This window comes from Sapajus apella, unplaced genomic scaffold (assembly GCF_009761245.1).
Source record: "Sapajus apella isolate SASKATOON/1434 unplaced genomic scaffold, GSC_monkey_1.0 scaffold57, whole genome shotgun sequence".
NCBI lineage: Eukaryota > Metazoa > Chordata > Mammalia > Primates > Cebidae > Sapajus > Sapajus apella.
Window position 1 is genome coordinate 10,167,978 of NW_022436997.1, and position 20,510 is coordinate 10,188,487.

At 43.7% G+C, this 20,510-nt stretch overlaps 1 protein-coding gene across 11 annotated transcripts in view; it reads right to left on the reverse strand.

The window, feature by feature from the left end:
• FHOD3 (formin homology 2 domain containing 3) overlaps nt 1–20,510 on the reverse strand; it is a 490,075-nt gene that overhangs the window by 254,910 nt on the left and 214,655 nt on the right. For all 11 annotated transcript variants that reach the window (XM_032245416.1, XM_032245415.1, XM_032245410.1 and 8 more), the window contains exon 5: nt 17,054–17,159. In XM_032245416.1, the coding sequence (XP_032101307.1) occupies nt 17,054–17,159 (106 nt within the window). The remainder of the gene's footprint in view (nt 1–17,053; nt 17,160–20,510) is intronic.

Sequence of the window (20,510 nt, forward strand, 5' to 3'; positions counted from 1 at the left end):
TATCCCATGTTCATGAGCCCGATTCATGTGTCCACACCCTCCATGACCAACCCCCCCCCCACCCTGGAAGGCTGGTCTCTCTCAAGCAAGGTTTTCCACATTAAGCAATGTTCCTGGAATCCTCACAGAGCCTGTTGCTAACAAGCACAGCAGGGAACTTTGTCAGAAATCTGACTTTTGATGTTGAACAATGGGATTCTACTTCAAATTAAGTGGCTTTTCCAAGCTTCAGATCTCCTTAACCTTTTCGTTTTATTTATTTATTTTTTTGAGATGCAATCTCATTATCACCCAGGCTGGAGTGCAGTGGTGCAATCTTGCCTCACTGCAACCTCTGCCTCCCTGGTTCAAGAGATTCTCCTGCCTCAGCCTCCCAAGTAGCTGGGATTATGGACGTCCACCACCATGCCCAGCTATTTTTTGTATTTTTAATAGAGACCGGGTTTCACCAAGTTAGCCAGGCTGGTCTCAACCTCCTGACCTAAAGTGACCTGCCTGTCTTTGCCTTGCAAAGTGCTGAGAATACAGGCATGAGCCACCACACCCAGCCCACCTTAATGTTTTTACATCTTTAAAACATATATATGAAGAAAATCCCCAGAACCCTATGCCCCTTTAGATTTTCATATTAGAGAAAAAATCAGAGAGCAAGATGCACTTATTCAATGAAGACTCTCTTCCATGGAAATATGAAGTTGCTCAAGGAGACAGTTCCCAAATCTTAATCTAGAAACTGGAAAGAGACTTGGCCACTGCCTTGCTGTATAACACGAGCAGGCAGCTAAATGAAGAACATCAGAAAAATCACCATCACACCCTATCGGTCTGATAAGGAATTTGAACTTAAACCCATCAGTCTCTGAATGCTGCCATATTTCCTGAACAACCACAGGAATGCCCCATCAACAGCATATTCAAGTTAAACATGCCCGTGTTCAGCTACATCTACAGAGTCAATATCCACAACCAGTAAGCACATCACCAACAGCTACATCTATTTATACAACTCCAAGGGAAAAAGCTGCCATCTGCCCTCCAGACACCTTCTTTATAGCAAATGATAGTGATATCTGCTTGGAGTCAGAATCCTCTCCCAAGAGCACGAGTAGCTAGCTGTGTTGTGTGGCGTCCTGTCCAGCTAATGTCAACCCATCCCCAGGGCAGTGAGTGTGTGAGAAGTGAGATGGACAGTGATTTGGCACAGACCATCAGTACAGAAGCCTGTGTAAGAATAGGTGACGTGATGTGCACTGGTTCCATTTTCTAAAAGGGCAGAGCTGTACAATGAAGGTGTTTTGGCACTCAAAACCTTCAAGGCATGATCTGATAAAACAACCATATCCTTCTTTTAATGCTGTAAGGCTAATTAACAAAGAAAGCCCGTAGCATTTTGCTGTGCATGTGGCGCTGGCATTGTGTAAACACTAAGCAGATGAAATTGCCCAGTATCCAGAGGGCCACAGGGGTGAACTTACTACATTATCTGATGCCAAAATGGAAAGACATCAGCTCAGATGTATTCATGTTGTCATCTTGAAACAAGGGAACAAGGACATCATGAAATTGCCCTTTGGATCCCTCGGCATGATGCCCTTTACACAGGAAAAAGAAGGTGAGCCACAGAAAGACAGGCTTTATTTCTGAGAAACACAGGGCTTTCTGATCAGCTCTGCTCCCAGCAAACTATTCCAAATGCCGAGAGCCAAGGCAACTATTTCAGATCCTGTTATGCAGTATGGCAGCCTGGATGAGACAAGCCAAGAATGTCAAAAGTCCATCTAATCACCCACATTGTGCATAGCCTCTGGCTATGCTCAAGATCTTATTTGTGGGTCTTTCCTTCTAGATTTTGATTCTAAGACTTCTCTGTCTTATCCTTGTACCACAGGCTTGCTCTCCCCCAAAGATTCAGGACAACCATCCCCAGCTGATTATTTTACTGAAGGGCCTATCACACATCAGGCACCGTAAGAGGTGCCTGCTTGTGCAGAAAACAGAGGATCCACGTGCAAATAAGCTTGTGGTCCACTGGGAGAACACCACCTAGTCAGGTAGAAGGACAAGGGACAAATGGTTATGGATACTCTGTGAGGTGGGAAGGTCACATGCAGAGAGGATGTTTACAAAGGACGCCCCTGGAGATGTGTCATGGAAAGGGTAGAACAAAGGGTTAAGTCCTGCAGTTAGCTGAGATGGCAGAAGGCTCAACATACACAGAGATCAAGTGCACAGCAAATTCAAACACTTCCATGTCACTCAGCCTTAAATCTACCCAAATATAAATCTGGAATAGAGGGTGTTCTACCACACTGGTGGTATATCTTGTCAATTCCATTGCCACAAGCCAGGTTCACAAACCTCCCCATGGCCAGCCTACATGCTGCAGCTCAAAGGTGCTCAGGATGGCAACTTTCTGGAGAAGCCATTGCACTCCAGGGTCTCAGACCCAGAAGCTCTCAGATAACAGTGGCCCTATGTGCCCACCACCCTTGCTGCCAGCCACATGGGGAGTAAACAGTATAAAACCATTCCTCCCAGCAGTGTCTTGCTACCCAGTCATACGTCTGCAAAGACAAAAAGTGAAGAGAGAAGAACCAGTTTTGTTATTCGAGCCCATTCAGTTAAATGACAAGGTGCACTGCTACTATCTCTCATAATATGGCAGATTGGAGAACACTCACAAAGCACTTAGGGTGCTTTTTAATTAAACCCCTTCTTAGGAGAAATGATGCTTTTTTCTCATTGCATGATTAATCAGAAAATCAAATTTAGACCAGATGATTCAGATGATGATGCGACTCTCTCCCTTGGCTTTAAAGAGCACTACTGCAACAGCATTGCCCACAAGTTGACTAGACACAACTCCAGAGAAGGTAGTCAGAGGGGCTCCTGATGGATGAGGTTCCCAGGACCTCTCCACCAGGCACTGGAAGAACAGCCAGCTAGCAAGTGTTCCCCTGGTCCACGGCCTCCAGATGCAGCTTCCGTGGAATATCTGCTTGTCCAAGAAGGTGGGAAAACTGACTGTGCTTCTTCATACATCCAGAAGGTTAACATCTCAATTGTAATTTACAAAAGGTTCAGCTATTCTTGGTTCCAAGCACCTTTCACATGAGGACTTCGACGGATATAGAGGGAATTTGTGATCCACATGATTTCAGAAACAAAATCACAAAGTTACATATCTCCTTTATTTTCAAGCATGATAATGTCCAGAAACCTTTGTGCTGTCTTTTGCCTACATGAGAATGAGTGATTCAAGTATCAAATTTCCTGTTTTATGAAATTCCTGTGAAACACAATATGTTAAGCTGATTCTGTTTTTTAGAAAGCTGAATTATAGGCCAGGTGCAGTGGTGCATGCCTGTAATCTCAGCACTTTGGGAGGCTGAGGCAGGTAGATCGCCTGAAGTCAGGAGTTTGACCTCAGCCTGGCCAACATGGTGAAACCCCATCTCTACTAAAATAAATACAAAAATTAGCCAGGAGTGGTGAGGCACATTTGTAGTCCCAGCTACTTGGGAGGCTGAGGCAGAAGAATTGCTGGAATGGAGTAGGTGGAGGTTGCAGTGATTGTGCCACTGCACTCCAGCTGGGGCAGCAGAGCAAGACTCAATCTCAAAAACAAGAAAGCTGAATTATGAAAAGTTAGCACCTTGAGTGACTAAGCAAAGAATAACTATCTTTGAAATAAATGATATAGTATTGAACTACTTAAAATTTATCAACCACCTTTAGAAACATAATGCTGATGCAAACAAAATTGAGAGGAAAAATAAAGAACGATTTCAGGATTTTCATCCTAAACCTAACAAATACAGTGTTTTTGTGCCTATCCACTCTTAGATGACTCCTATGCTAAGCCACTGCCAAATTCCTTATGCCGAGGGGCCTGGACTGAGCCCTGGGTTTCCTGCGGCAGTCATCTGTAGAGCATCTCTTGGATGAGTCAGTGAGTAAACAGGAAATACAGAGAACAGCAAGATAAGAGTATCTGTGAAGAAGAGCAAGGGTGGCCCAGTGCCCATGCCTATCTTCACAGGTGAGATCATCCCAAGATCACCCAAGTGATCATCTTTTCCTAAAACTTGGCCCAATCTTGATAAGGCTACCATGTTCTCTCATGATGCTGGCATATTAGTAAACACTCAATTTCCTCATAAATTGCCTTCTCCATTGGTCACTCATTTGTGTGTGGCAGATAGTCCTTTATTAGAGTGGTCGTGGACATTATCAACAGTTGGGAGACCCACAGGAGAGGTCTGTGCAGACCGTGTGAGAAGATCATGCAGGAGACAGGGGATCAAAGGGAACTCAGCTTGAATGGATGGGATGTGTTTGCCTAAAAAGTGCAGAAAGAAAATTAAAAGTTGCTCCCCTCATGATACCTTCCCTGAGTCCCCTACAAAAGACCTCTGAGGTTATAGAGTATTCTGTATCAAATTTAGCAAGTCAAGATGGCTTTGTGTTATGATTCTTGGTATGTAACTGTATTCATTTTCTAACTCTCTATAACAAACTGCTTGGCGGCTTTTTATCATCTCACAGTTTCCACAGTGCAGGAATCTGGGCACGGCCTGACGGGGTCTTCTGCTGTGGGTCTCACAAGGCTGCAATCAAGGTGTCAGCTGTGGTCTGATCTGAGGCTTGGGGTCCTCTTCCAAGCTCATGTGATTGTTGGCAGAATTTATTTCCTTGCAGCTGTAGAGCTCATGGCAACTTGCTTCTTCGAGGTCAGCAGAAGTCTTTGACTTCTAGACCTTCTTTTAAGGGATTCATCTAATTAGGCCCATTTTACCTCGAATAATATCCCCTCTAACTGATTCAAAAATCCAAAGATTTAGGACCTTAATTACATCTACAAAACCCTTTTACCTTTGAATGTAATATAACTTAATCATAGTTCCATAATATTTATGTATCCATTATACTCACAGGTCTGGCCTAAACTCAAGGGGAGGTAATTATACAGGGTATACACCAGGGGAAAGAATCTTTTGGGCCACGTTAGAATTCTGCCTACCACAGGATTTAGTCACTTCAGGTACTATATTGCAAACTCCCTCTCCTTAGGACTTTATTCTTGGCTTTATGGCACAATTTCTAATTGTTTAGTTTGGATTGTTCTCTGCTACCCTTTACTCAGACCCCAAAGTGACTGACTCATATAAAGCAATGAAGTAACACTTGGTGATGAATGAATGAACCAGTCAGCCAATCTTTATTTAGAGGCCCCCAACCACAGAAAACCTGGGGCCCACAAATTGACAAAAATCAATGAAATCTAAATTTGGGGAGCAAGCGATATTTATCCAACCCTCCAGATTAAGATCTGGAAGAGCTGGGAAAAGACAGACAGACATATGTGGAGCAGCAGGACGTACACATGGATGGAAACTGTGGACCACATTAGAAATGTGGGTAGATACAAGGGAATCCAGTGAGTTAGCAAAGCAAGGGAGGGCTGCCTACGCACACTCTCCTCATGGACACCAATCTGCCTTGCCAGCCCTCCTTTGGTTTGATCAATGAGTCCAACTCCTTGATGTTTCTGTGAGCCTTCCTGTTCCAGTCCTCAGGCTCTGGAAAAGCAGTAAGCTCACCATTGTCTCCTATGCCCCTGGCTTCATCATGTACATATGAATTCCTGAATATAAACCAACACTAGCCCTGCCAATCCTTCAAAATTCTGTAGGTCACATGAAAGCTATCCCCACCCCACCCCATTTTTTTTCTCTTCTTTTCTTTTTTGAGGTAGAGTCTCACTCTGTCACCCAGGCTGGAATACAGTGGTGCAATCTTGGCTCATTGCAACCTCCATCTCCTGGGTTCAAGTGATTCTTCTGCCTCAGCCTCCCCAGTAGCTGGGATTATAGGCATGCACCATCTTGCCTGGCTAATTTTTGTATTTTTAGTAGAGACTGGGCTTCACCATGTTGGCCAGGCTGGTCTCAAACTCCTGACCTCAAGTGATCTGCCAGTGTTGACCTCCCAAAGTGCTGGGATTACAGGTATGAGCCACCACGTCCAGCCAAACACTAGCCTCTTAGTGATGAAAAATAGTTCACCCTCATTTTCAATAAATTGGCTGGGGTCTATGTCATGTAATGAGATGGCCTTATTTGAAGCTGAAAGAGGACAATACGTGCTTGGTAACAACCTGGGAATTCTACAGCAATTAACACAGAGGATGCAGAAGAGGGAAAGTCAAACCGCTCTGCTTTCATCCCTTCTGCTTTTTATATTTTACTTAGAATCACAGAATCTTAGAGGTGGAAGGGTCTAAGAGGTCATCAGTGGCACCTGACCCTAAGCCTAGCAGCCCTAACAGATCATCTGGCCTCTGCTAGAGCATTTCCAGGGCAAAGTGATGTGTTCTATGGCTGGAAACCTTGTTGCCACACACCTGTTTGAAATCAGCTAAAGAAACATGCTGAAAATGCCTAGTATTTTCCAGAAGAACCAAATCATGTCTAGTATTCCTGCCCTCACTCCTCAGCTCTAAAGCCATTGCCAGTCTTCCCTAATCAGCTGTGGCACTCTTTCCTGCTGATGCTGGATGTGGCCTCAGAATCCTCAGGAGACTGCTCCAGAAAGGCACTGCTGATCAATTTATGTTGGCAAGAGAAATAAACGAATTTTCCAACTCTGTTCTTGGATTTGTCTTCAGTCAAAAAACACTCTTTTAACTCCTACTTATTGCTTTTAATCTGATTCTAAGGGCAAGAATTTTGCCCCCTCCTCTAAAAACAACCGCTTATTTATCTAATGACATTTAACCTCTTCCCTCACTGAAGCCTTGCATACCCAGGACCAGCCCCAAGGCCAAAGTGACCTGGAGGAAGACAAGAGTAGAGCTGTAATTCTAGGATCAGCAGTCCCAGCAGTGTTTCAAGGAATGCTGGGGCCCAGACAGCACTGATGGCAGACACAACTCCAGTGTGGCTGGGAGGCTAGGGAGTGCTACTTGCCTTTGGAATTAACTCCAGAAACAAATCAGGCCAAACTCCCATCCGAGTGGTTTTAGAAAGGTCTGGTTTTAAGGAGCTAGGGATAGAAGAGACAGGGCAAAGAAAGCAAAGATGACGAGATAATGAGGTTGAAATAGTGAGGATACTGAAAATCAAATCAAGTGAAAGCCCTCTACATCACACTTGAAGGTGTGTCATATAATTGCTGTCTTCCCATTTCACATCTCCTGATCATGCACACACATTTCCTGGTATAAACTTTGTGTTTACCCACAATCACTCATAAAACACTGAACAAGATCAACACAAGAGCTCCATGGCATGGCTCTGGGGACTCCCCTCCCAGGCATTCATTCAGCTGTTTTCCTCAGCTACTGTTGAATATTTATGTGGCACTCAGGAGCAGGCTGGTGCAGCTGCGTACGGCTGTGATGACACTACTCCCATCTCCACAGAATCCACAATCCATCTACTTCAGAGGCAAGTAATTAACTCCTCCATATATAAAACTGGCTGTACAGTATAATGGTATTTGCATGTATTTTATCTGTGCAAATCATGTCGTATTTAAAATCAAGATATACACCCTAGTAGATATATATATATACAGACCTATTGAACTAGCAACATTATCAAAAAGAAAGTTTAGTAATTTGGCCTTTTTTGAAGAGTACCAAAACCAAATCAGCTTGTGCTCCACTGCTTCAGAAATAAGATCTGGTGAACGAAAACTTCAGATAAGCAAATTCTGGCTGTCTCCAATTATGAGTACAAATCAGCAGCTTTCTCACAAGTAGTGACTTCCCTTTCTCTTCAGACATTCTATCATTCATCTATTACCCCTGTCAGCCCATTTCCACTGAGCTCTTAAAAAATGCCTGGCATCCTAGTGTGGTGGCAGGCACCTGTAATCCCAGCTACTTTGGAGGCTGAGGCAGGAGAATCACTTGAACCCAGGAGACAGAGGTTGCAATGAGCTGAGACTGCACCACTGCACTCTAGCCTGGGCAACAGAGCAAGACTCTGTCTCAAAAAACAAACAAACACACATGCCTGGCATCAAGGATCTCACAGAACAAGGATGGAACCTGACTTGCAAGAAGTCTAATATGGTGCAGGGAATTTGCCTAGGGTTCCTAGTCCATAGTGCATGTTCACAAATATTTATTATCAGTGAGGTAAAATGTCAAGATCAGGGTATTCATAGAGGGCCAAAACACTGGGAAGCCAGGGAAGATCTCCTAGAGATTATGGTATCTGAACTCCAATCTAAGGATGAGCGGGAAGCAAAAGATAATGTGTGAACCAGATGAAGATGGTGAGCAAGGCCTTGTAGGCAGATGCCAAGGTCTGCAGGAGAGAACATCACCCTCACTGAGATAGCAGGGAGTGGCTGCAGTGGACTGCAGACACATGAGGGCAGGGCCAAAGGGGGCTCTACACACATGGAAGGCCTGGGATTTCATTCTGAGGATGAGAGGAGCCACTGAAGGAGTTGAACCAAGGACTGAGGAGAGCAAATCATGGTGCAAAGTCAACCCACGCAACAGGAGCAAAATGGGCCAAAGGGAGGCAGGACTGACAGCAGAGAGACCCATGTGGTGGCTGATAGAGCAGGTTAGGAGGGAACAAATGATGATCTGAACTTAAAAACTGGGAACAGACAGAAATAAAAGGACTTCAAAGGTAGTGAAGGGTAGAGAAGCCCTAGTCTGGCGGTTGATGATTACAAAGGATGAATGAGAGAAGGGGTTAGGGAGGCCCTAGGGTGGCTGAATTGAATGTGATGAATGATTATGCTTTGTTGGGATGATGAACAGAGCTGCGGAGGAACTGACTAGGGTGCAAAAACGTTGGTTTTGGGTTTGGGGATGGTGCAGTGGAGAGGGAGATACCCAAGCCATGGCTGGCTCCACAGGTCTGAGGCACTGGAGAGTAGCCTGGGCTGGAGGTCTTGTGGACATTAATGGCAGGGGCAATCACAGTGTTAGAAAAAGAGTGGTGCCCGCCAGGAGGCTGGCCTAATCTACCAAGACCCCTCAAGCCTCCAAAATGCAGAAATCCATGAATATACCAACAGATATTTCCCCAGAAAATCTTAGTTCCCTCTTACCAAAAAAAAAAAAAAAAAATTGTTTTATTCGATGCTTGGAGCTAGGTTTAAATCTTGCTTTTGACATTTTGTTCTATCATAAACCTGGATTCACAAATAGAAACCTTCTAAAAGAAGACCATGTGTGAGATAAAGTGAGAGCCAACGAAATAACAATCATGCTTCAAGGTGCACCTAGCCAGCAGCTCCTCTGGAAAAGTCTACTGAGCAAGGAGAGAAGAACAGAGTAAGGAGGCACATCTTTGGTATGAATAAGGTGGAAAAATTCCTGATGAACACAGCAGTGAGATTTGGTCGTGGAAAATTCCACACTCTCTGTGTAGGAGTGGCCAAATAACTTTTTCTCTCTTCCTTTTCATCTCAGATAAAAGGAAGAAGAGAACGAAAAAAGGAAGAAGAGAGAGACTTCTAGTAGAAACTAAAATTCTGGAGGAATCTCTCTGGCCAAGACTGAGACAACAATGGCTCTTTAAGGTGGAGGACTCAGAGGCATGATTGTAGGACATTGCCAGGGCTTTTTTTTTTCTTTTTTGGTTTGCAGAGTGGCCTGAATATCTGGAGAAATGTGATTCCAGATAGAATGCAGGATGAACTTTAAGAAGCATCTAATCAACCTAAGAAGGAGTCAGGTTAAGATTAAATTATGATACTAATCCTGACATAATTTAATATGGCATAGTAAGTTAAACCTACAACTTTGCCCTTTCTGTAGGTAAAAGTGGTCAAATATCAGCAACTTCACATGGGTTGGCCTAATGCTGCTCCATCTGGAGATGCTTGCCAGGGCTACCCAGCTGTCTATTTCTTTAGAAAGACTGCTCTACATGAAGTATTTCTGTTACAACTGAACACTTGCTATATTCAACAATATTCATAATTAACTTGTACTTTAGGAAAATTACAATTCGAAAGAAGCTGGGCGTGGTGGCTCATGCCTGTAAGCCTAGCACTTTGGGAAGCCAAGGCAGGAGAATCTGTTAAGGCCAGGATTTGAGACCAGCCTGAGAAACATAGTAAGAGCTCATCATTACAAAAAACAAAAAAAATTAGACAACTATGGTGGTACATGCCTGTGGTTCCAGCTCCTTGAGAGGCCAAGGCAGAAGAATCGCTTGAACCCAGGAGTTTGAGGCTGCAGTGAGCTATGATTACAACAGTGCACTCCAGCCAGGGTGATAGACTGAGACTACGTCCCTTAAAAAAAAATAGAAAAGGCTACTCATCATAAACTAAAGTTACCCAGAGACAAGCATTCTCTAATCATAGGAAAAAATACCTTGGAAGAAAGTGAGAGGGAAAACCAAAACCAACCTTAGAGCTGAATTACTCATGTAGAGTTAGAAGCTGATGGCAAATATTGCACTTGCTGCCCAATGAGGTGAAAGGCTCAGGGCTGTGGATGCTGCTTGCCCCACCCATGGAATAGCCCAGCTTTCCTCTCTCACCTCAGGACAGAGGATGTACAAAGGACACTTTGTCCCACCAGAGGTCAGGATCTGGCCCCGGCCTTTCCTTGCTTCCCCTGGCAGGAGCTCCTTGCCCACCTGACCCATGGCGCTCCTGTACACAGCACTAGGGGCTGACAGGCCATCAGGGCGCCAGCCACAGTGATGATGACTCGGATCATTCAGCACTTGCAAAAGCAGCACAGCGAGGAGCCTTCAAATCACCATCCTCCAAATCTACCCAAATGACCAACGAGACATGGACAAGAGAATCCTCAAGCCCTGAGACTAGGGGTAGGCCAACCACAGTAAGGGATCCCCACTGACCTTGGCAGATCCATCCAGAAACACCAGCAAGACTGCAGTTGGCCCCGGGAGAACCAGCTCCCTCCCGTGGGAAACAGCACTGCAGAAAGTCAGGCAGAAAGCTGGACAAAGACACAGTATCCTATGGCCTGGCAGGCCAGGGGAGAGCCATGAACTGCCCCAATTTCAGTCCATTTGGGGTCCTCTGTGCCTGTACAGGCTGGAATGGGGAGGACACAAGTGCAGGTCCCATATACTCTCTGGCCCAGTTTCTAAAGAAGGTGCAGGCCTGATGTACAGTGGCAGGGGGTGTCAAGAGGAGCCACAGATGGGACACACAGAGTACTCCAGGGAAGCATGTGTCATCGTGTACCAACAGCGGCAGGGTAACTCGGCCTCCCATCCCCTCCCAAGCAGTACAGGCCACAGCTTCCCTGCCCATGACCACACTCCTGGGCAGGGTGGCTGGTTCACCCTGGAGGCCACATCCCTAACAGCATGCCAACGGGACATGAGAGAGAGGCCAGAGGGAGGTCAGACCCAGCCAGGGCCCCAAGACACCTAAAGCAGAGGTTTCCACAACTACAGGAGGAAGAAAAAGCAAACACCATGTGGAGATTGCAAGGGCCAGCTTCCCCATCCCTCCCCAGTCCACATCCCACAAGCCAGGTCGGCTTAAGTTTTCAGTATTTCAAGAAAAACCAGAAAACTTATCTTTATGTCAAATCTCCCAGTTTTTAATGATTTGTAATTAAAAATCTTTACACCTATTAGATAGGGCACACAAAACACCTGCAGGCTCCATTAAGCCCCAAGGGCTCCATTTAGCTCCCATGGGCTGCCAGTCCCCACATGCTGTAGTGATTTTTTTGGAAATAGTCCTGTTATACCACTCAGCAAGAGAGACATCAATTGAGGAAGGACTCCATTCTCAACACCGGCCTCAACCCACCTGGGGCTGGAGACACCTCCAGGACTCATGTGTCATCCACATCAAAGCCGAGCTGTACAGCTACCATAATAATCCCTGAAGCCCAGACCCAAAGCAAAAAGCCCTCCTGGCAAGTGGCAGGAAAGAGCTTCCTCCAAGCCAGTTGCAGGGGACACAGGGCCAGTGTCATGAAGTTGCAAAGAATCAGGCTGGGCCGTTCTGTGGAAAATACAGTAGCCAAGGACCTAACCTTGATTAAGGAAGCAAGAAACTCTTTCCCTTTGCTCTTGTTTCCTCACCTTGGGGCCAGTTTGGTGCCTTCCCTATAGTCTGAACCCAACCTCTGCTCTTCTTTTTGGCATTTCATAAAATGCCAAAATACAAGCTTCAGTTTTTCTGACATGATGTTTAATAATCACATGATCATTTTGTGCCACTGCCTTCTGACATCATAAAATCTCTTTCCATGCTACCTATGATATTTCCATTTCTGGTACCGTCAATGCCAACAAGCCCATCTGGCCATATGTCCTGATTCTCATTAAGGGATCCCCTAATATGCATGGCATTTGGGGATTATTTTTCCTACAGTGTAATATAGTCAACTCTGGCACAGTTTTTTCCAAAGGAGCCTGAAATCTGGATTCTTAAAAAACACATCAAATCTTCCAGTGTTTAAATGCTGACAACCATTAAAACATTTAAAAATATATGAGGGCAAACAAAATCTATCTGCAATTTTCATCTGAAATGAAAAGGCTGAATTAAATGAGTTTTAAGATCTTATCCAGCTTTTAAAATAACTGATACCAACTGAGGCGTTTTATGATTAATTGGTATTTTGCTTTAGATGAAATGACTACATTAAATTTCTCCATGTAAAGCTAGCCCAAAGAGGTGGTTTCTCGAGTTACAGCTAGAAAGCGCAGCTGGTCTTACTGTTTCTACTTATCTCTTTCTCTTTTCTCCTCCAAAGCATATGACACATATGCAATTTCCAAGCTTACAAGACGCATTCAATTCAGCATATAAAATATGCCATGCAGGAGACCCCATAGGGGCCTGCTTCAAGACAAGGTGTATCTTGGTTTCATCGTCACAACCCTAGGGCCTGACATGGTGCACGGCCCATAGAGAAGGCTCAGGGATGTGTGCAGAAAGTTTAAGTTCCCAGGAATATACCACTCCAGGTCCTCCTTCCATAAGAATAATTGTGAGGTACAAAATTCCACAGTAGATTTAAATTAAATACTGGCTATCCTGAAAACCTTTAGATCATTAGCTACAACCATCCAAGAAAAATAAGTCAGATAAATATTATTCCTCCATGTTGTACAGTTAAGAACTCTTCCCAGCAGCCTGCCCGCAGCTTTGGACTGCACTTGCCTATACTGTAACTAAACTTCTTTCTACTGCTCAGCAGACACAGCCTCAAAGAAAAGCAGCGGACTCTTGGGCCTTAAAAAAAAAATGCTGAGAGGGAGCTGTGTATACAAATAAAGATAAATTAAGAGTTCTAAAAGCAGATCTGGCAAAGTCCTAGGTTCTCTACATGCTCTTGTTTCCTCTGGAGCCATAGGACTCCCACGTGGCCACACAGAGCAAATCTCCTGAGATGACTTCATGATGGGCACACTTTTCAAGGCACTAGGACAATTGGTTGGCAACGTCATTTTTAAAGATGCTATCTTGCCACAGCTTTTTAAAAACAGGGTCTTGCTCTGTTATCAGGCTGGAGTGCAGTGGTGCAATCATAGCTCACTATAACCTCAAATTCTGGGCTCAAATGAGCCTCCAGCCTCAGCCTCCAAGTAGCTGAGATGACAGGCATGTGCCACTGTGTCCAGCTTAACTCAGTTTTGAGGCCCTGGCTAGCGACCAGCCAGTTCCCCTTCTCCAGCAACAACTAAGCCCACGCCCAACCTTCTCTCCCACTGGGCTCTCACACCCTGGGCCACTATACACAGGCCCTCCCCACTCCAGGGCCACCCTGAGCCTCAGGGCCAATCCTCAGCCAGCTTGCCTGTCCCTTGGAAGGCACATGCAGGTGTTTGCCACAGTCTACCTCTCCCTCCACCTCATGACCGACATCTGTGCTTCCTGAATGGTCCTGCATGGGTGCCATGTCTTCTCCCCAAGGAACTGTGAATAAAATAACTGCAAAACTTTTCCTAGCCTCTTCTCTAGATCTGTCTCTGGCCTCACCAGTCTTCAACCAAGATAATATGGTTAAAACATGGATGGACAAATAAAGAGGCAATTCAAAGACTCTTGACTGCAAATGTCCAGTGGCTGCCAGCAGTTAGCACAACCTTAAAGCCTACATGAGAAATTGTTCAAAGTCACAAAGGAGTGACTCCACGTATGAGCTAGTGAAAAATCACAGCTTCCCTGTAGGAAAACAATGTCACATCCCAAGAAATGTGTCATTTCCATCCCTTAGAAGTTACTTTCCTGGTATGGGCTTTGGTCAGACACATCAAAATGTGGTGACAACTGGGCCCAGTGTCCTGGTGACCAAGTCCTCTGAGACACAGGCATGCAAAGGCACCTCTGTTCTGTGAAAGCAAAATGTCTTGCAGTAGCCTGAATAGAGTGCTCATCTTTCAGATAATGCATGATGAGCCTTCTGGTCACCATTAATGAGACACTATTGGAAAGGAAAATATGAACACAAGGCTTTGGTGGTGATGATGGAAATATGAGGTCTTCTCAGGTTTTTGGAAGAGCTGTCTGCAGCTAGGTCCTCACCTCCCTGGCATTTTCTCTAAGGACAGGCAGAAAAGCTGGATGAGAGAAGCAGCAGCTGGTTGACAGGGCTCTCCCCTGGTCACAGGTGGGCATTCTGAGAACATTCAGGAATTGCCTCTAGCACCTTTCTGATTCAGGTAAGAACACTGTAAAATTTACTACTGTAAGCTTCATGGTAAATATTCACTAAGGTAGAGGATGTGGATAAAGTTCCCTGTATCAACACCATCTTTCATTGCCAGCAAGTACAATTCACACTGCTGGCAACCAGGACCTGTGTTTAACCTGCACATGCACAAGGATTCCCTCAGCAGCCTGCAGACCGCCGGTGGGAAGGGCCTCACTTGCTCACCAGAAAGGGCTTTCTCAGCTATGCTTAATTTTCTTTCCAAACTCCCTCTAGGCAGCTGGGACTCATGTCCATGCCTTTCTCTCTCTGTTGCCTCCCCTGTGAAGTCTAGGAAGGCACTCCATTTGCCAGCCTCCCTTGCAGCTACAGAGGGTCATGTGATCCAGTTCTAATTCATATGAAGTCTAGGGAAGAGGAAGTGAGTTTTGACCACAGCAGACAGGGCTGCCCCCCTCGATCAGGCTTGGATGTAAACACTTACACTGATGATCACATAATAGAAACACACAAGTATGCTCCTAGATAAGGGTCAGAAGAATGGGGATAAACATGAAGATGGTTACAGCTCTCCAGAGGTGTGTCTGTGTGTGTCGGAGATAAATTATTTTTTGGTAAAGTTAAAGCGATGTACACTTTAAACATGAACAAAATATATATTGTCAGTGTGGACTCACTATTCAGAATTAGGCAATTTTAAATCTATCTCCTAACATGTGGTTCAACATATGGGCATCGATATTATACTTGGAAAATAAACTAAAGGAAGCTCTCCCACCCTTATCTCTGCACCTTCCTCCTGTCTAGGTGTTAGCCCAATGTGAACAGACACACAAGGGTAAGAATCCAGGCCTGCGCTCGTCTCTTTAGACACACAGTTGGCTGCATTTGAATGCCCAAAAACATAGCACAACAGCTTTGATATAAATGTTTACATTATTAAGGATAGAAATCACAAAATTTAGTAATAAAGCATCTCTGCTGACTACTTGTAATGGAGGATCTATTACAAGCCCAGGAAAAGACTGAGGGTGTACAAAGAGCCAACTCCACAGCCCCACAAACACTGCTGCACACACACCATGGGACAGCAAAGTGAGAGGCTCAGGAACTCTCACTCACATTTGCCATTTATCAGAATCAACAAAGACAGCACTGACTTGAAAAGACAACCTTAAAAAAATGTTTTAATGAGCCCTAAGTTCTCTCTGTTGCTTTTTGTTACAGTGACGCTACAGAAGAGGGGAAAGAAGGAAGGACTGAAAGTTCTGATTGGCTGGAAAACACCACAGAACACAAGGGAGCATTCTCAGGGCAAAACCAAACAGACGAGATGACTGTCAGCTTCCTTGTCTCATTCAACTCCAAACACGGACATCTGACATTAAATCATACTTTTCATGTATGACTTTCATTCTTCTTTCAACCAACCAAAAAAGAAAGGAAGGTTTGGGTGGTTTTATTTTCTCCTATGAGTGCTGAACATGCAGTTTGTGGAGTCACAGGCATAGATACAGAGGGGATGACAGAATCTTGACCAGCCTTGACATACCTCAGTGCATGGGCACAGCTGCTGCCTGGTGCACTATGGGAATTGAGTTTATTAGATAAAAATCTTGGCTTCTTTAAGTATCAAGTTGTTTTCAACTGCAAAATGTAGATAATATTAAACTATAAAAGTTCTTTTTTAGGTCAAAACTGTTGATAGCAGCAGTTTCATATGGTTCAACCTAATCATTCCTGCCCTGCCTTTTTTTTTTTTTTTTTTACAGGTTGTTTATATAAATGAAATTATTTATATAAAGATGCACAAAAAAACCTATGTCTATAAAAGCACCATTAACTTCATGAACTGGAACAGGAGTAAGTACTTCAAACTCCACATTTGCATTGCTTTGTAATGAAATCAGAATCATTCTTTAAAAGGAAAATTCCCAGACCCACTCAGAACTATCGAATCAGAAATAGGAAGACAAGGTGAGAAATGTGCACTTTGACAAGAGCCCCAGGTGATAACTCAGATTGGGAAGAATTTTTTTTCCCCAATAAATAAATTGGCCCCTTTGGTTTGGAGTGGCTTTCTGCTGAGATGCAGGCTTTTATCCAAGGCCATTTAGTATGTCTCCTTCCTCAACAAAGAAGAGAGATTATAAAGAACCCAGTGAATGGTACATTTTTCCTAATAAGCTGGTAAAATCACTTCAGGTGAAAGTCAGTAAAAATTAGCACAGTCACCAATTACTAGGAATTGATAAAACCTGATACAGATGTTTTTTGCCATAGGGTATCTTTACCACTTTACTCTCAAATCGAAGTCTTTTAAAAAGCTCTCAGTAGTTAAGCTCCTGAAGGTAAACCCAGATTCCCCATGCAGCTGGGGCAGCTGCCGCATGCCCGGTCATGACTTACCTCTTAAGATGTAGTTCTGATAGTTCTGATCAGCCTCAGCTCCCACCTTGATCAAACATGTCAGACCTTCAGCCACTACAAATTCATGCACCAAATCCTTGTCATCCTGGTAGGAAAGAAAAAAAAAGACTTCAAATACTGTCTCTGTCCATCTTCCATCCCATCTGTGCTGCTAAAACTATGTAAAAGCCTTTGAAGCCAGAGCGGCCCCTACAGATTGCTATGCTCTATTCAAATGAAGCATCTCAACTGTTGCCAAAAGAATTTTACAACCAGTCCTCACATTGTCCTTTGCCAAAGACCAATTATTGCCTCCTGGGCAATCTAATAAAGATAAAGCAAATGAATCTCCTCACTGCTAGAAATATTTACAGTGTCATTTTTTTCATTCTTCAAAAAACACCAGGCCCCCCCCCCCCCCCCCCACAGGTCCTAAGGGACTGGCCACGTGAAGCTTGCTGGTTTTTAACTACAGGAAACATTTGATTGCAGCAAAGACCATCAGGTGAAGAACTGAAAGCCACTCCTGTATTCTAAAAACAGTCCTTGGGGCAGTGGTTCCAGAAAAGGGTCTTGCAAAGACTGAGATCCAAAGGAAGCAGTTTATCCAACCTCCAGTAGTTGTGCTGCCTGCAGGACAGGCATGGAAGCAGGATGCAGGATTGGGCATTAACCTGGAGCAACCGTGCCATCCCTCGAAAGGACCGCCTTGGTCGGCTTGCAGACCTGATCACAGAAGGCAGGACATGGAAGAAACCTCAGGGGTCATCTCACTCGATGGTTCTCAGACAAAAGTCTCCAGACCTATCAGCCAACAGAGACTAGGAGCAAGTCCATCTCCTGGGAATTTGTTAGGCCCCACCCCTGCCTCCTGAATAGGAATCTCTACAGTGAGGCCCTGTTTCTCAAGCTCAGAAGTGGGTGATTCTGAAGAGGTCAGACGGTTCTCACCCCAGACTCCTTCACATTAGAATCATCTGAGGAGCTTTAAGAAGGACTAGAAAGCAGGACCTTACCCAGATGGAAATAATCCAAACATCTGGGGTGGGGCCAAGGCTCTGCTATTAAATTCACCAGGAAATCCTCAAAGGTTGCCTTTTTAAGAACCACTGATTTAATGCTAACTTTTCTTTACAGATAAAGACACTAAGACTCAGGAGTGGCAGTCACTCTACTCCATTTAGCCAAGATCACTTTGCTCCATTCAGCTAGACCCGAGCCCAGTCATTTTTCCGTAGTACTAAGCTCTCTGGAGCTCTCTGAGACGGATTTTTCTACCATTGTTTTCATCAATTGAGATTAGGAGATTCCTTCAATTGGACAGGGCCTTGTCTCAAACGCATCTAGGATAAAGCTGGAACATTCATCTTAAATTATCACAACAGAGCAAAAATAAAAAACCTCAGTGATGTAAATGGTAGAAAGCTTAATGGAATAATGAAAGGTTATTATTATAGGAAAAGTCAGAAACCATGGCTTATCTCCAAAAGAGAAAAAATAATGTAGATGAACTGGCATAATTCTGTTCCTATATGAAATCAGCCCCTTGTTTTGATTTTTATGGTGTTTTCCAATTATATGGATGGTGAACCAGGTAAATGTGGGCAGGCTCAGCAAAGGCTCCCTTTGAACCAGGAAAGAGCTCTCCAGGGTCAGAGCTCACTTGGGGGGAAGGGTGGGTGAGTGATGCCTGCGCCCTGAATGTAATGAAAGACAGCTGTGTTAACTCAGACTTCAAGATAATCATGGCTTTGGAAGAAAGAAAATGGGACAATATCATGAGTTTTTGGAAAATTACTTTACACTCATATGTATAAAGGAAATAAAAAATAATTCTCTCTCCATCCATATCCTTTTCCACCAGCATATGTGAAAAGTGAACATTTAGATGAGCTCATGTCTAGTCAGAAAGTTTTTCCAAGCATGTAACAAATGTTTATTACTTTAACTAAAACTAGATTCACACATGACTTCATGGTGAAGAAGTGAGAACAAGCTCTCAAGAAACCACTCAAGCTAATCACTAATATTAATATACCAGAGAATTGACTGTCTGGCAAAGGCACTTGGAAAAAACACTGGACAGGCGAGACAGTGTTTATAAAAATTGTTCAGAACTTTAACCGAAATTTATGCACATATGTAGATAAGGCACTTAGGAAAGAGAAATTTATTGATAATAAATGTGGAGAAAACCTTCCAAATTGGCAATGTGCTAGATTTTATACATATATCCTAAAATATATGAGCGTTAAGAAATGACCTTTAAAACACTGGTTTCAGAATAGGATGAAATCAAAATGTTAACACTGATAGGTGCTTATTACTGCATTTCAGAATTTTCTATAATTGCCATATATTAACCTGGGATCATTTTTTTACATGCCTATTGGTGAAGGAATATTCAACTTAAAGAGATGACCAATGCCTCTGTTTTTCAGACACTTACAATCTAGTTTGGAAAAGAACCTCCACATCTAGAAAACGCGAGAGATGATGGAGACTCTGACCCACGGGTATGGAAGGTGGTGATCCATGCCCAGACAGCACCGCTGCCTGTGTAATCCAGTTAATTCCCCACGCGTTGCTGCCCTGTAGTCGAGTGCTGTTTTGTGCACACGTGTGTGGTCTTCCAAACAGACTATAAACTTCTGGTAACAAGCACCTTCTTCCTTGCCTACACAGTGCCAATGAGGCTGCTCAAAAATATTTGTTTAATGACAGTTCTGGGAATTCAGAGAACACACACTACAGAGTGAACTTGGTTAAGGGATCTATAAGAGTCCATGAATGTTTATTTTTAATGTTTTCAATTGAGAGGATTTTAAACATATACAAAAGGCAACAGAATAGTCTAGTGAACCCCACATGCCAACCAATGCATACCAACCCTGTTTCATTGATCATGCTAACCCTTTCCCTGCCACATTAATCTGAAGTGGGTCCCATATATCATATCATTTAATCCATAAACATTCCAATATGTATCTCTAAACTACAGGAACTCTTCTTAAAAACATGTACTCACAATTAAAAATTAATACTTTTCATTCATTATCAGATGTCTGGTCAGTGAGCAAATTTCCAGCTATTTCATAAATACTGTTTTTCACAGTTTTATTAGTATCCAAATAAGACTCATACATAGCAGTTAGTTGATATGACTCTTGAACATCTTTTAATTCAAAGTTTGTTTTGTTTCTTCCATTGGAATTTATGTGTTGAAGAAACTGGATCATTTGTCCTGTAGAGTAGCCCACAGTCCGGATTTTGTTGGTTACACCCCTGTGGTGTAGTTTAACATGTGCCTCTTGGATCATTTACAAATAGTTTATTGCATATAGAGGCATGCAGATTCGGAGGTGATTTTTTTGGCTTGACTGAATCATTGATGGTAGTTTGTATTTCCATTGGGAGGTACCTAATACCTAGCTGAATCGCATGCTCATCATGTCAG